Source organism: Cavia porcellus, unplaced genomic scaffold (assembly GCF_034190915.1).
Source record: "Cavia porcellus strain 051 isolate PalLab524CR breed Dunkin Hartley unplaced genomic scaffold, mCavPor4.1 scaffold_2, whole genome shotgun sequence".
NCBI lineage: Eukaryota > Metazoa > Chordata > Mammalia > Rodentia > Caviidae > Cavia > Cavia porcellus.
In genome coordinates this window covers 67,956,497-67,973,909 of record NW_026947485.1, presented here as the reverse complement: position 1 = coordinate 67,973,909, position 17,413 = coordinate 67,956,497, and the positions used below count along the sequence as shown (strand labels likewise).

At 33.8% G+C, this 17,413-nt stretch overlaps 1 protein-coding gene across 1 annotated transcript in view; it reads left to right on the top strand.

The window, feature by feature from the left end:
- The window catches only part of Znf804b (zinc finger protein 804B), a 516,344-nt gene that overhangs the window by 486,545 nt on the left and 12,386 nt on the right, over nucleotides 1-17,413 (top strand). The window contains exon 3 of the mRNA XM_063243160.1: nucleotides 16,706-16,836. Within this exon, the coding sequence (XP_063099230.1) occupies nucleotides 16,706-16,836 (131 nt within the window). The remainder of the gene's footprint in view (nucleotides 1-16,705; nucleotides 16,837-17,413) is intronic.

Below are 17,413 nucleotides of genomic sequence, written 5' to 3'. Positions count from 1 at the left end.
CTCTAGGGTTGTATCGCCACTATATTCAGGACAAGGGCTGATAGTTTGGGAAGTATCTCTTGTTTTCTCCTCAAGCATGCCATGTTTTAGCTAAAAGTGGCCACTCAGTTCCTTCAATCAACAGAATTTGTTTATCCACTGGTCCTGACTCTTGCAGTCTTTCACAGACACATTCTTATCACAGCTCCAAAACAAAGTTCTACTACATCTTTTGTACCTCCAACTCTTGCTAAGTCAGAGATAAGCCTCTGTTCTCACCCTCCTGAGCGAAGCTTCTTGAGACAGAAGTGGACTCTTGGCTTTAGTTGAACAAGCACATTTTCCTAGCTATGACTTAGTACCAGAATTAGAGAATCATCTATCACTTTGAGGTAAAGTCAGAGCTTGGAGCGACTGTGTTCAGGTCTAATATATTCTAAAATCAAGAAAGGCATTCACAAAGGTGCAGAAGGATGATAACTTTGTGCCTATAGGAGAGACAGGAGACCACGCAGAGACAAAATAACTTACATTTCTCGCTTTCTTGTTTCTGTTAGTCCTGCCAAGTGCCACTTCATCCCCTCTAAGTAGATTGCTGTTGTTAATAGAAATTCCAGCCTCACTGAGCTCACTGAAAACTGTATGCCACCTCTTTCTCAAACACACTCAGCTTGCCTTACGCAGAGGCATTTACACAATGAATAACTCCAGATATTTTTTTTCTATCTTGTAACCAATGCTGATACTTTGGATTTAACACAATATTATTTAGTTACTATATGAGACCAATTTAAAAGTGTTTTTCAATTAATTTTCTTTGAAAACATTGTTACATCTCAAAAAGATCCTTGAGATTTTTTCTGTAAGGTCTTGGATTGTGGAAAACCTGAGTTGGAAATTATTAACATGGACTGAAGTGTATTGTGTCACATGATTGGTTTTCCTTATAGTAAGTCATGTGTATTTTGAAAAAGTAAAAATACTACTTGAATGGAATTTACTCTGGCAAATGATACCTACTTTGAACCGATATTGTATCCCAGAGGTCTCACTGGTTGCTGAAGGGGACAGCTGTTTTACATTGCTGGCTTGGACACATTCTAAATTTTAGATGCTAAATCCAAAATGAACGTTTCAAAGCCTTCCTAGATACACATTTTTAAAACTACAATACACATAGAAAGGAAAAGATACATATTTGAAATGAAATCTAAAGTCCTATGTCCTGTGAAAATGAGAATGTCATAAGGCTGGTGGGGAGTAATGATGTGTTTTAATGCTCACAAATAACCTATCAGAGATAAAGAATCCAGAGCTTACTGGCTACAGCATGGGAGTCAGGAAGCTTGGACTTCAAATAACTGGGGGCTATAGAAAAGAAGAAAAAACCTAAAAGCTAAGCCTCTAACGTTGGCAGGCTTTATAAAATACTACAATCATTGTTGCCTGTTAAGGAGCAAGTTTGTAGTCAACTATTTTAAGTCCTCTAAAATTCTATTCCCTTTTAGACTTTTAACTAACATCATATTATGTATGTACAAACTCACATCCTTTCTTTTCATTAACCACAATACTATGCTAGTAATGGGAGGTGGAAAAATTACACCAGCAACTTAAACAAAGCAATGTAAACAAAGCACTATTTGTGTAATTCTGACCACACTAGTCAACATCTTTTAGCTTCAATTTTCTTATCTAAAAAACCGAAGTGTGGATACAAATAATACTAACAGAATTTGACAAAAGTAAAAATCAGACTAGGTAAAAGCTTTAATATAACACTGGATATATAAACATCTCACACTATGTGAGCCATAGGTGGTATTTCATTGTTGTAGTCATAGATTTCCACCTGATTTTATTTATATCCTAGGTGCAAAAAATTGGATGGAAAAGGTTAAAATTGCTCCCTAAAAATGCATTTATGACAAATGATGTAGAAATATTAAAAGAGAAAACCACATTTAACATATATCTTTGTTTTTAGGCTATTTGTTATTCTTCCTTCTGATGCTCATGAATTTTGCATTCTCTAATAAGCAAAAAGTCTTACTGTTATCCTCAGCCTAGCTACACTTTAGACAAATTTCTTCCTGATTATAGGATCTTGAACTGACTTAGAATATTTATTCCAGAAAACTTACAGTCTCTGACCCATGAATGTAAGTTCTCAAAGAATCCACAAATACATGTCTGCAAAATGCAGCAATTCCTTTGAAACATAATTATGGGAGGAAACGAGGTCTTTATTTTCCAGCATCTGTGGGAGCATAGGAATCTAACTTTAAGTACAAAAATGACAACTAAGAAACTCTTGCCTTAATCACATTGATGCACCTCCTCCTGAACACACTACAGTCCTTTTCCCTCAGCTCACTCCAGCTTTTAAGAATTTTCCCACCTTTTCTTTCACTGGAGCTGAGCTCAGTTTTGTTTTTTTTTCCCACTTATTGCAGATCTTGCTCCTTTATTGCAATAGTCCTGAATAAAGGCTTCCCCACCTGTTTAAGTTGCATACATAATACGATGTTAGTGAAAAATCTAAAAGGGAATAGAATTTTAGAGGCCTTAAAATAGTTGACTACAAACTTGCTCCTTAACAGGCAACAATGATTGTAGTATTTTATAAAGCCTGCCAACGTTAGAGGCTTAGCTTTTAGGTTTTTTTTCTTTTTTTTTCCCCTCTTCTTTTCTATAGCCCTCTAGGCCATATCCCCTCTGATCACTGATTTACACAGTGACATTTAAAAAGACATGGTCTTACACTTACCTGATTCTGAGTTTCTTGTTTCTAGAAGCTAAAGGGGAAAAGGCACATAATTAGAAATTGAAAAGGAGATGAAACATTTTCAGCTAGAAAGCTGTTTTTCTCCACTGATATCTAAGATGAGCTTTCAGAGCATGTTAGTGAGACCTACTGTGCCTGCAGTGTGGCTGGTGATCACCACACATTGCCATGAAGCTCTGTTTCTCTGTCCATCATCTGTAAACTGGAATGATTATGGCTGCATTTCTCAAAGTTCACTTTGCAGATTGGAGGGATTAACAGGTGCAAGGCACTTGCATTTTTAATTGTGCTTTGCACGTCATGCTTGATGTCATTGTTTCTTCAGACCTTTGGCTTTGTGACTATATTATCAGTATAGTCCTCGCTCAGTATCTATAAGATCCCTGATGGAAACAAAAGCCAGGAATGCTTAAGGTCCTTATGTAACATGAAATGCTACTAGCATATAAACTAGCATGTTTGGTATAGATGCAGTTTTTTTTCCAAACATTTTTGATCTGAAGTTGGTTGAATCTATAGCCATAAATTAATATTTTAATACATTTCAAGAAAGAACACAACAGCCACTAGACAATTTGATTTGAACATGGAAACACTCTGATTTTCTTTTGATCAAATGTGGAATGTTATTTACAAGCATAGAAACACAGAAGCACAGAAATGTCACAGTGTCATGCACATCTGACATCAAGAAATTACTATGTGATAGCTGAAAATAAATAAAGTGAAAAAATAAGGCAACTTGGGTTTAATCTTAAATAAATGTCTTTTGTAATGTCCATTTCTAAGATAATTGTCTTTAATATAAACTTTTCGCTTTGAATGTGATTTATTATACTTTTGCTTTATTTCATAGTTTATTAATCAATGTCTCATAGTTGGCTTCTGGATACATTCCAACTTTTCATGACTACAATAACTGTACTACGCTAATAATAAATATTGCACAACCCCACACAGAAATTAAAAAATATGCTGATAAGGCCTTGGTCCTCAGCATGTTATCCTATATATTTATTCTTATGGTTCTGGTATTAATTTTTGAATGAGGCTATTTTGGCTTTTTTATTTAGTTACCGTATATTTTTTTTTAAAAATCCTGTAACATATTAACCAATTAATTTTAAAGTGATACAAGTAATCACTAAATATCCTGGAAGTGGTAATTTCAGGCACAAATTTCAATTTTTCTAAACAAATTAATATTCTAACTTTTAGTTGCTCTGTGAAGTATTAGAATAAAAGTAGATATTATACAAAAAGCATTTACTTTTACTTAAATAAATACAAGCATGATGATACAGCTGATAAATGTACATGAAACATGACTTTCCAAAATGAGGGAGTAAAGAATATAATTAAACAGGAAGTCATATCTGACCTCAGACTTACTTTATCTCCAGTCAACCAAAAATGTGGACTTCAAAGAAGGTAGTTTTGATGTGAATTATAAATGCGGATACTTTGTGTAAGCATATTAAATGAATAGTTTATCCCATTACAGTTGTCTTCATGATATTTTCCTGAAAGCTAACTGTGATAATATAATCTCATGAATCATCAGAAAAGAAATAGAGCTCTGTGATATTGTGGCCCAAGGCAAGAATTCCACCCTGATCTCACCTGTGTCTAACTGCACTTGTTCAGAAAAACTTCTGCCATATTTATTTATTTATTTATTTGGCTCTTATTGTAAATATCCACTCTTAGTTCATTAAAATATCTCCATATCAACTTATGTCCTTTCATCTGATTTTTCAATAGTATCAAGATATGAGATTATTTGAGGCTGGCCCAAAGTAATTTTTGGAGACCAAAGATTCTTTAGGTACTGAGATTGATGAATTCTGCTTTTTATCCTAATACTCATTGAAGCAACAGAAACAACTAACTGATGTGATAGATCCCCCCCTTCTGTTTTTGTTTTTACTCACCTAATTTCAGTGTTAGGAATAAAGAAGATAATTACATAAAATGGAGTGTATCATCCCCCCCAAAAGAAACAATCACAGGGAAAGAGCAGAAACATAGGAAATATATATATATATATATATATATATATATATATATATATCCAAACTTAGCTCCATCACTATTTTAAAGAATAACTTTTGTTCAGATATGTAATTATACCTGAAGCACGTATTTCTAGAAGTGGAATTGCTGAGTCAGGGAATGGTACATATAGATTGTAATTTCGGCTGTTAAACTGCATCCTTACACGGGCCTATGGAGATGAATGGATGTACTCATTTTCTATATACAAAATGATATTAGGTAACACGAAACATGGTGACTATGTTAGTTTGATACACAAAAATGTGGTTACTCTGATTTTTATAGTATATTTAGCAGTAAGCTTGTTATTTAAAAAATAAAAATAAATCCCTATTAGTCACACTCCCCTTCCAGGATAAAATACCCAACATCCATTACTTAAAGAAAGAGAAGTTGATCTTGGCTCATATTTTCACTGGATTCAGTCCGTAAGCTGCAGCCAAGTCAGAATGACATATCAGAAGGACATGGCAGAGGACAGTGTTCAGTTCATGGTTGCCAGAGATCAGAGAAGCAGAGAGTGTCCAAGGACAGGAACACACTCTTCCAGGTCAGGCCCCTACTGATCTCTTCCAGCCAAACCCCACCTCCAAATAGGACAACTTTGGGGGACATTTAAAATGTAAACTATAACAAAATAACAGCATCTTTTGATAGTGTTTCTGCATTTTGGCCCAAAAGTTTTATGTCATAAATATTGGAAAATATAAAGTACATAATGAATCTGATATGCAATATTAGCCATCAGACAGTTAAAACTAAAAATAACTTTTATTTTAATAATATCTTTTAAATAGTGAATTACTTTTATCAAAAATTTAAGTCGGTCAAACACTGGCCAAATTTTATACAAATTTGATAAGTTGTATTCAACTAAATTTATGTTTATATTCTGTTGCAGTGTTGTATTTTTCTGAAAAATATGTAACTGTAACTAATATTGAAACAATACAATTTGAAGTGTTTAAAAATGTAAGGTTTTTGAAGAGTACAATTAAAGTATAAATGTAATTTTAGTGGCAACACAGAACGTTTTATAGTAACTAAAAGAAAAACACAAATAATTTTTGGTAGTAACAGCTGTGAAAATTGATAAAATTTGGTTTAAAAATTCAGTTTTATACATAATAAATTCCTTTGCTTTCAGCTTACTTGCTTGTCAAGAAGAGATAAATTATTGATGAAATATCTAACGTGAACAAACAGAAATATAGTTTTTCATAGGTAAGAAAATAAAAATATTTAAAATAAATTCTGCTTTTAAAATGTAGCCCAAGTTATAATGAAGATAGGGAGTCAAGAGTCAAATTAACGGACAAGATTCTTGCAAAGATTACCTAATATAAGTGTATTCAGTTAAAACCTTACTTTCCCTGACTTTTCCAATTAACAGTGAGACATCTGACATGAGCTTTCCAATATGCTTGATAAATGAAGCTATGCTTTCCAAAAAAATAAATAAATAAATAAACTTAAACTATTTTAAAAATTGATGAAGTTTCATATACAAGGAGAAAATGTGTTTTGAGTATTATTATTGTATAATGGTCCTAACTCTTCAATAGCCAAATACTCTGGACAATGATTTATTTCTCTGTTCAGCAGAGCCTCCATTCAAAGACGGGAAAGGTATTAGAAAAGATCATGACCCTCTTGTATTCTCTAAGCTGCTTCATTGTGAGGAACGCTAATGGATGCTAGAATAATTCAGTCTGATGAGTTCTGAAAAGCACTGTAGGGTTATTTGGTGAGAATATTCAAGTTTCTTTTATCAACAAAATCAAGTTTGATCCAGTTAGACTCTTGCAGGAAGTTGGGAATATTTACACTGAGTCAAATTCTACTAAAAAGAATTCTTAAATTATACTCCATATGCACTAATAGTTTTCAATTCTGGAGGTTCAAGTTTACTAAAAATTTGACAATTTATTTCTTCCAAATATCATTATCACTTTCTTTTATTGGATGTAAAGGTCCTAACAGGTTTTTCTTTTTTTTTTTTGAGAGAGAGAGAGAGAGAGAAAGAGAGAGAGAGAGAGAAAGAGATGAAGGAAAGAGACAGAGACAGAAATGGAGAGAGAGAGAGATTACTTTTTCATTCACTTGGTTATGGAGGACACAATGCTATGAAATGTACAAACTGAAGTGTGGAACTAATGACCTCCTTCATCCTGAATAAAGAAGAGGGCTGTTCCTTTGCATGTACAGGAATACTAGGCAGAAAGTGTTTGGTCTGTGGCAAGGACTCAGCTCTATTAGTCTAGCTCACAGTGGTTACATGTAGACAAAAGGGAGCAGCCCTGTTTCATTTACAAAACAGGCTGAGGACCAGATCTGACCCATGACCTCTGTCGGCCTCTGTTGACCTCTGCTTCTGGCACAGCATGCCTAAATGAAAACTAAATTCGAATCCTGTGTAAAACAATTGGCAATTTTTTTTTTTTTTTTTTGTCTTTTTCCCTTTTATTGGTACCAGGGATTGAACTCACAACCACCTGCTTGCAAGGCAGGCGCTTAGGCCGCTGAGCTAAATCCCTAATTGGCAATTTATAACTAAATATGTGGAATAAAATGATCCGGAAACATCTCTATCCTGTTTTTCAGGTCAGCAACTCAGGGGAATTCTAAAATTAAATGAAACACTAGGCTTGACTGAGTGCCACCTACAGTGATTTTTTTCAGCAGCCTTTAGCAGCTTAGAAGCACAGACACCACTGGTACCTTAAAGTCTGTTCCAAGCTCTGTCCTTACTAACAAAACCCGGATGTATCATGAGGACTGGCCCTATACTTACCTAAAAACCTTGATTTCTCAAACTTCTTATTTACATGTCAATAACATGTGGCATCCCACTAGCAAATAATTTTAGAGGGGAAGTCTACTCTACTCAGCTTTTAAGATTAAAAAAAAAAGAATAGAGTAAGGTTTTGCCCTTGCCCCTTTATTTTTCTTCCTGTCTGGAATGCAGTTTTGATCCTGATATTTCTCCTTGAAGATAAAGCCCTATGTTAAACTGAGAGAGACTAAAAGTGAAAGACTGAACTGCAAACTCTGTGACATGGTTGGATACCGAGTCATCCTTAGGAATAGAATAAGCTTCAACTGATTAAGCCACTGAAACCCAGTCTCATACAGATTACCCAGCTCAACAGGATAGATGACTCTGAAACAGCACCTCTACTTATTAAGAGTAACAGGATCCAAAATTCACATGTATACTGGATCTAATTTCATTAATATATTAATATTCCTACCACTAATTTCATTAATATATTGTTATGTTCCTGCCTGTAGTTATTTTTTCTGAAGACAGTTCTATTTCAGAACAACAACTAAGTAGAAAATTAAGGAACTCTTTAAATAGCTTTTCTGGACAAAATAGTCTTAGTTTTCACGTATTTCAGATTAAATCCTTCTGACTGCGATATTCTGAGCAGGCATTATCTGACTCTAAATGATGGTTTTAAAGAGTAGGAGGATGAAATAGAAATTGAAAGTTCTCTTAAAAATTGTTATAATGTTAGATTGTACAAGATACTGAAATGCAAAAAAAAAAATTGCTCTTAAAGTAACAGCTGAATAATTGGGTCAGGTTCTCCTTATGAGTTAAACAGGAAGATGTGTTCATGAAGGCAGCAAATGGCTGGGAGAGAAGACTGGCGAGGAGGTAAAACCTTCCAGATAAAGATGGCCTCATGGCAGGAACTGGAAGCAGCCATCTTGAAAGGCAGAGGTTTGCCACAGAATTCTCTGAAGATCCCCTTTCTAAGTTCCTGAAGTCTATTGCAAAAGCATTCCTAAAACTTTCCCACAAGGAAGCGGATTAATGCTTCTGATATTTAAAACTAAGTAAATAGAAGACTCTCTTAAGCCCTTGGTTTTGTTCATATGACTCTAGAAACAGAAGTAAACCTCACACAGCAATATAGCATTAAGTATTCTCTATATTAGGTTTGAATGTATTCGTTTATAGTCAGAGTTTTGAAAAAAAATATTTGGACATTTTGTTTAGAATGAATAATTTTTTCACTGGAATATCTTTAATTATTTCACAACAATGTTCACTAGCGATACTGATGTTGAAATAGTAATCATTATATGTTTGCTTAAAAAATGAGTTATAAAGGAAGTACTAAGTTTAACTTTGGTAATGCAATGATATAGAATGTAAATAAATCTTACTATTAAAATAAAAATTATAAATATCCAGGTTTTTACCACAATTGACTTGGAACCAAACCTTAATAGCTAGGGGATGGTATGAACAGTGTAATGTCCCTATTTGAGAACTTCTGAGTATCCTGTCTTGCCTGGGATACATACATTAAACACTTAAACCTTTCCCATTTCCTAAACCTGGGAGGTCCAGTTTGAGTGGTAAAGATATTCTTTCTTAGGAACCACCCTTTCAAGTTGTCCTAGAATTCAGAAACTTCCACAAACTAACACTATAAACAATCATGTTGTCAGGACTGTCTCCTCTTCTGAACACTAGGCTTAAAGGGTTGAGAAATGAGCCTGCCAAAGAACCCATTTGTCCTGATTGACCTAGTGAAAAAGGCTGAGCATCAGCACGTGGGTGCAGAGTCTAGCAATTCATACTCTGGCTAGCACATGTAGGAAGAATCCTCCAGAATCCTCCTCTTGTAATATACTCAACTTAGCACGTCGAAGGGTAAGAATTTTAAGGCAAAGTGTGCCAACCGCGAAGCATTTCCGCTTACTATGTTTAGCTCTGTTAGCGGCCCTCAATGCAGAGAAGCCCATCAGAGTGAATTCACTTAGAACACTTGCTCTTGGGATGGCAGGGAACTCAGCCTAACGTTAAGAGTTCAAACTGTAGCTTCTCATGAGAGATATCTTTACAAATAGTTTAGTTCTTTTCACTCTCTATGCTTGTACAACAAGACAAATAATGGCATCCAAGAAAAAAAAAAGCAGAAAATGCAGAAAGTCTCATGATGACTTTCTATATCATTTAATTGTGTGTACTTCGATTATACTGTCCTTCATATTGTTTTAGATTATTGTAAATTACGTATAAACATCTCTTACCTCACTTGATAAAAACATTTCCAAAGCAAAAAGCAGTATTTTAGAAGTGGATATACTTTTCACAAACTGAAACTATTGTAAATGTGTAGGATTCTACATAAACTCATCTGTTTTCCTTATTCTTATGACGAACAGTCACTCTTTTTGGTAGAACTGTTCTTTTTCTTCTCTCCTTTGCTGTAGAGCAAGTCATTTAACCTTCTATATGTTTACTTCTTATCTCTAAAGTGGGGTTAATGATTTTGACTTTTTGCCTGTGGGATTCACTCTGTAGTGAGTAAAGCATTAATGTCTGTAAATTACCCTAAGATCTATGGAAGAAAAGTGCAGAGTGGGAGGAATTATGTTATTAGGAAGGGAAAGAGTAGACATACTTAAGTAGCCTCATTTCACGTATGAGTTCTGCTTGGGCGCAGTTGAATAGAATGGTTACTGTCGTGGCATATATTCACACACATATGCAGACTGGTAAGCAATAATGTTAAGAGTATTGTTATTCTAAACACATGGAGACTTACTGACCTGATCAATTTGTTTCTTCATTTATTTATTCACAGCTGAATTCCACTTGCATTGCATGAGCCAAGCAGTCTTTCTGGCAGGTAGAGAAATAAACCTTGCTTAGCCAAGAAAAATTAAATTCCAAATATTTCATAAATATATTTTAGCAAATATGTCCCTGTCACTCTTATATCACCTTCTCCTGAGAGAAAATCAAATACATTGTGAAAGTTGGAGCAGCTCTTTGCAGACTACCTTTTCTTTATCTTGACCTCCTTCTCAGTCCTCTACTGCACTGCCATTGATACAGGAAAAAAGATGCCACATATTCATTTTCTACAACTATGAAGACCATCTAATTTGCTATTTATCTTTCGAGTTCCTTTAGGATAAAAAGCAGAAGAACATGTACTAGATGTATAGACATGTTTTTCATATCATGTCCCTATATTTCTCTTAAACAAATACTACCTATTATGTTTTTTATCCTCTTTCCTGATTGAGATCTGAGCTGGCCAAGTTCCTTAAATTTTGTATAATCTGATTTTGTAACTGTGAAAATAAATCTAACCAAAGTAGGAAGTCTGTGTGTGCTAACTGTGGTAACTAGGTTCTTAATTTGTTCTTTACAATTTGAGAGATTTACAGAATAAACTGCAAATGAATGAGCAAAGATTTTAAAATCATAACTACAAACCATTCTCCCAAGCCAAACTGACTATGGTACATGCCAAAACTTCATGGCTCTCAAAGACACAGCCACATAACAGGTCACCCGGAGCGTCACTCAGACACCCTGTTTATGTACTGACCATCCTGAGCCATGCTGGGCACATGTCATTTCAGCCATTTGGTTCTTGTTTGTAGGAGATACACTCCTTGATCTGTTTATTTTTTGTAGCAACTGTTTTTACATACTTTTAAAAATTTAGAATGCTGTACTCACTTTTGAGGTTTATTTCTAGTGCGATCAAAAAAAAAAAAAGGAAAACAAACGACAATGTAAAGTGTGTTGTTCAAAGAAAGACAATAATGCAAAAGAATTTGGAAACAAATTAGATACTACTGTCGATTGTAAAATTGTATTGTGTATATTGAATGCTCTGACATACCATACAATAAAAATACTTAAGAAATTTGAAAAAATTGTCATTTTAAAAATTTCCTATTACATTATAAAAATCAACGAAAATGCAATTTTTCTTCACCCTGTATTTAAATAGTTGTTCTGGTAAATGGTTAATATATAGCATTTTCCATTGTGATTCTTAAAATTTTCAACTATACAATTTGTTAAATCTAATAAAGATTAGTTTTTCATGCTAAGGAAAAATTCATTCTGAATAATATTAATAACTAGCGGCATAATTTGAGTAAAATGTGTCAAAGGAAAATCAGAAAGCAAATTGTATTTTAATCTAAAGTTTATAATTTCATTGAGTACTAACATATGACTTTACATTTGGAGAAATTGCAAATGCTTCCATCAGATATATATGTAAATTATTTAATATAAGGAAGATCTATTTATATATGCATGAATATATATGACCAATAGAAAACCTTAAATTCATAGGCTCAAATCTAAAATTTGGCAAGGTGATTAACAGCACGTTTCCTTTATCTGACTTCTCCTTTAGAAAAAATACACTTACCCAGACCCCAGATTGCCACTTGAATCCTGCCCATCATGCTTCCCAAAGAACCCGGTGTTCCTTGTATCTCTAAGTAATTACACTCCACACTTACTGAGCATTTGCATTGTGTAAGGATCTTGCTAAGTAACTTTTCTTTTCCAACTCAAATATGAATATCTAAAAACTTAGGGCACTAAGTAAATATTGATTTTTTTTGGCATGTTACAGATGTGTAAACTAAACTTGCAGATAATTGAATAACTTTCCCAAGTTTCAAAGCTAATGACTAACACGGACAAGATACAAGCTCAGCTTTCATTTAATTTTCCAAAGAACCAACTCTTTGATTCAAGGAGCCTTTGTTTTTTTTTTTTTTTTTAAAGTATAAATTGCATTTATTTTTTCTCCTTGTTTGTAATTTTTCCCTCATATTAGTTTTGGGTTTGGATTGTTCTTTTTTTCCTAGAGCCCAAACATGCATAATTAGGTTATTTGAATTTGCTCTGTTTTTCTGATATGGAAATTCACTGCTATAAATAGTCCTTTTAGGACTATTTTCATTGTATCCTATAGTTTCATTATATTGTGCTAGCATTATTGCTTGATTATAGACACTTTCTAACTTCTTTAATTTGTGACCTACTGATTACCAAAAAAGTATTATTAATTTCTATGTTTGAAGAATTTCTGTTGTATCTTTTGCTATTGTTTCTATTTTTATTGCACTGTGACCCAATAATATGCATGAAATAATTTTGATTCTTTGCATTTACTTAAGCATGCATTGTGGACTGGTATGTGATCTATTTTTCAAAGTCCCATTTGCTGCCAAGAAGAATGTGTACTCTGTTGTTGGATGAAACACTCTGTACATATCTCTTAACTCCATTTGCTTGGAGGTCCTTTTTGATATATATTTGCTGATGTTTTTGTCTGGTGGATGTGTCTGTCATTTCAGTGGGGCACTGAGGTCCTCTATTACTATTATTTTTCATACCCATTAGTGTTTGTTTTATGAAGTTTGTAGACTAGTACTTCGTGCATATATATTTATAATTTTTAAATCTTTCTGTTGCATTTGTTGCTTAACCCAGAGATGATGAACCTCTTAGAGCTTTCAAAGACACAAATAGCCTGCTGTGGTATATATCCCATAGTTTCACCACAACTGCCTTACTGAATATGTGGTGGCTTTATTTTTTTTTTTAATCAGTCTTGGCTTGAAATCACTTTTTCTGAAATCAGGACAGCAGTTCTTGCTTTTCTCTAGGTTCCTATTGCTTATAATATTATTGTCTACTCTTCCCTTTAATTTTTGTACCGTTTCTTTTTGAATTAAATGTATTTCATGTATTCTTTGTATTGTCACATTCTAAAAACTAAACTCAGTAGCATAGCAGACTACAAAATGAACTTCAAAAATCAAGAATATTCCTGTGTACCAATAGAAACTCACTGAGAAAGTAAACCAGGGAAGAAACCCCTTTCACAAAAACATCAAGAAAAATAAAATATTTAGGAATTAACCTAATCAAGGAATGGAAAGACCTCCATAGTGAAAATTAGTGTACTCTGAAATAGAGATCAGAGAGGATTTCAGAAAATGGAAAGATATCCCTGTTCCTGGGTAAGTAGAACAATCATAGTTAAAATTACCATATTTCCTAAAGTGTTATATAAATTCGTGGCAATTGCAAACAAGACACCAATAGCTTTCATTTAGCATGAGAGAAATTTATATGAAATCAAATGAGCCTAGAATATCAAAAGCAATTCTGGGCAACAAGGACAAGACAGAGGGCATCGGTAATTCCAGCCCCTAAGTCACACAACAAAGCCACATTCATAGAAACAGTATAATATTAGCAAAACAAACAAACAGAAACAGAAACAGCAGTTGTATGGATCAATGAAACAGAGAATTCAGAAACAATTCTGACTGCACTGAACCTTTACAAGGTTCAGTACCTGTAAAAGATAGACACTTTCATAGAAGACAAAACATAAAATAAAATACTATTTTAAAAGTACCATACTGAGTACCACATCCTCTACAAGGGACGAAATACTTTTACTGGGGGAAGGCTAGCTTCTTTATCAAACAGTGCCAGGAAAGCCAATTATCCATGAACTGAAGAATGAATCTAAATTCATATCTCTCAACATGTACTACATTAAAAATAATTATAAAAGATATAAATATTACAACAGAAACACTTTATCAATTTTAAGAAAAAATAAGTAAAACTCTTGAAGACATAAGTATAGGCAGAGATTTTCTAAATAGATCCCTGATGCACAAGAAATAATACCAAAAACCAACAAATGGGGTCACGTTGAACAGCTTCTGCACAGTAAATGAAACCACCAAGTGAAGAAAATACACAATAGGAAAAACATTCATCGTCTAATGTTCAAAGAACTAATATCTAGAATATGTAAAGAACTCAAAATACACAGATCTCCAAAATTTAAAGACCCAATTAAAAAATGAGCATCTGAAATCAATTGAAAAGGATATAGAAATGGCTGATAAATATTACAAAAATGTTGAACGTTGCTGACTATTCAAGAAATGCAAATTAAAATATCAGTAAGATGTCATTTCACTCTAGAATGAATAGCTATCATCAAGAAATTGAACAATGCTGGAGAGGCTGTGGGGAAAAAGCAAGCCGCCTTCATTGTTGGTATAACTCTAAACTGATATAACCACTATGGAAATCAGTATGGAAGTTCATGAAAAAACCAAAACCAGAAATTCCATTCAACCCAGAAGTTCCCCCTTCTAAGTATCTTCTCAAAAGAATTAAAGACATATATTACAGCTATGGCATGCACACTGATTTTACAGCAGCACAATTCACAGTAGCTAAATCTTGCAAACAGCCTGTATGTCCATCAACAAGAGAATGGAAAAAGAAAGTGTTTTATTTATACACAGTGCAGTAATACCCTACTTTTAAGAAGATAAATTTTCATCTTTGTAGAAAATAGAGGCACTTTGATACCATAACGTTAAGTGAAATAAACCAGATACATAAGCATAAATATTTAATGGTTTCTTTTACATGAGAAACTCAATGTATAAATAAAGTACAATATAAAAGATAATAGGAAAAAAGAGATAAAAAGTTACTGTAATGCAGCATGGACAATGTATGTAAAAATGTACTTAATTTACTATAATTGATATATGCTTTGTAAGTATTTTGGTTCATTAGTCTTGTCATCTGTATGCATGATAATTAACTTTATAAAGACATAAGATAAATGAATCTGATGCTGTCAAAAAAAGAAAGGTGGAGGAAAAAGAATTGAGATATGCTATGTACATGTATCAGTTCCTTACAATGAATATAATCATTAAGTACTGAAAACATATATTGTAAAATGTTAGAAAAAATATGTAAAAGAAATGGATTGTTAAGCATTCAGAATCTCAGAAGATGTAAATGGGAGGGTTTACCTGCTGAAATGGTTTTTTTGTCTTGTCTCCTATGAAAGCATCTATCTTTTAATATTCAGCCTCTACTGTGTATCTGCTATTGAAAACTATTGACCATTTTACCTGCTAAACTATGACCATAATTTTATTTCTTAAAAATTTCTATTACCTAGAATGATCTAGAAGACTGAATACATGTGACTCCCCTGTGGCTGATTCTAGCTCATGGCATTGCCTGGCCACCATCTCCCACGAGAATCTTTCTTTTCAAGCCCGAAGCTAGTGATCATGAAAGGTTTTGGCTGTGACTCTGCTGGTGACCAACAGTCTACTATTTTCTGATAGCTCTGTAGTTTTTCCTTATCTGGAAAAGCTTCTTTACGCTTGATTTGCAAGGTGAAAATAATGTAAGCAAACTCAGATTCGAGGCTGTTTAAAATCACTTTTTATGAGTTAAGAGAGGCTAATCTCCAAGCACACTCCCAGTTTAGGGTGAATTCCTGAAGCTGAACAAGATCTTTGATTGTGACTGTTTCTCCATCCTTTCAACATCATGAAGTGTGCTGAGAGGCAGCTTTACAGTAGAAATCCAAGCAGATAATGAGCAGCATCCTGTCACACATAAGTTACCTGATTCAACGACAAGATGAAAAGAAATGGTATGTTAGTTTAAACAAAGGTCAAGCCTACATTGCAAGTTTAAATGTCTAACCCATTTTCCCTTCCCTAAATCAATACAGAAGTTTGAATTTGATATATATGTCTGTGCCTGAAAAATGAATCAAAAATTGCATTTAGACATTTGAGCTATATATTTCATAGTAACAAAAATAATTTACTGAAGGCAGCTGAGTTTACCATTGTATTTAATAAGCATGTTGGTTACTTGTGAGAGCTAGGGAAGTGGGTGGAGTAAAATGCCTTCCTGAACCTCCATCCCTTCACACCCCTTTGTACACTGTGTATTACCCTGTTTTTTACAGGCGCGCAGATGTCAGCAGTTGTGTAGTTAGGGTACTGCTAGCAGGGCTGGGATCTAGTTCCTACAACATTTCTGCAGAGATGGTGGAAAACTTGAAAAATAACCTGCTTGACAACTACATTTCTCTACTGTATTATCTTAGAGCAGAAAGCAGTATCAAGTCACCTTTGCACTCAGGACCAGGTTCAGTCAGGAAACTTGTGGATGGAAAGGAATATATCACTTATGCATGGTATCCCTTCTGTTCTTTTCTGCAGAGACTGAAGGAATTGAAGCAGCGAGAGTTTGCTCGAAATGTAGCTTCCAAGTCATGGAAAGATGAGAAGAAACAAGAAAAAGCGCTTAAGCGACTCCATCAGCTGGCTGAGTTAAGACAGCAATCTGAGTGGTAAGAATTAGTGGTTCATTTAGATGGTTCAGGAGTCTCTTCAGTTTCCAAGGAGATTTCCATGATAAAATGATAAATTTCAATTTAATAGAGCAATGTAAAATTGTAATTAAACAACATACATATCTGCGGGCAACTATTTCTAATAGTTCAAGGTTTATAAATTAATTGCTTTTGTCACTGATTTTTCCTTCATACTACTGTTATTTCAGTGTACTCTTTAATGAAATATCCAAGAATGATCATAATATACTAGTATGTATTTATCCAGCTTACTTAAATGAACTGACATAGTTTCTCAGTAATTTCAATTTTGCAATAATAATTTAAAAAGCCATAACTAACAAGCATTTTAGAGGGAAATATGTCTTCACACATTCTCCTGTGTGTACTTTTGAATTGAGAATAAATGACACCATCGTCTGGCAAACAAGATGTAATTAATGCAGTTAAATTTCCCACACAGTGCCATTTAAATTGATAATTATAATATAACAAGCATTACACTAATACATTCTTGTAGCTGAAAAGTAGCAGTTTTGCAAAAGCTTGTAACCACTCAGTGTTTCAAAATTGT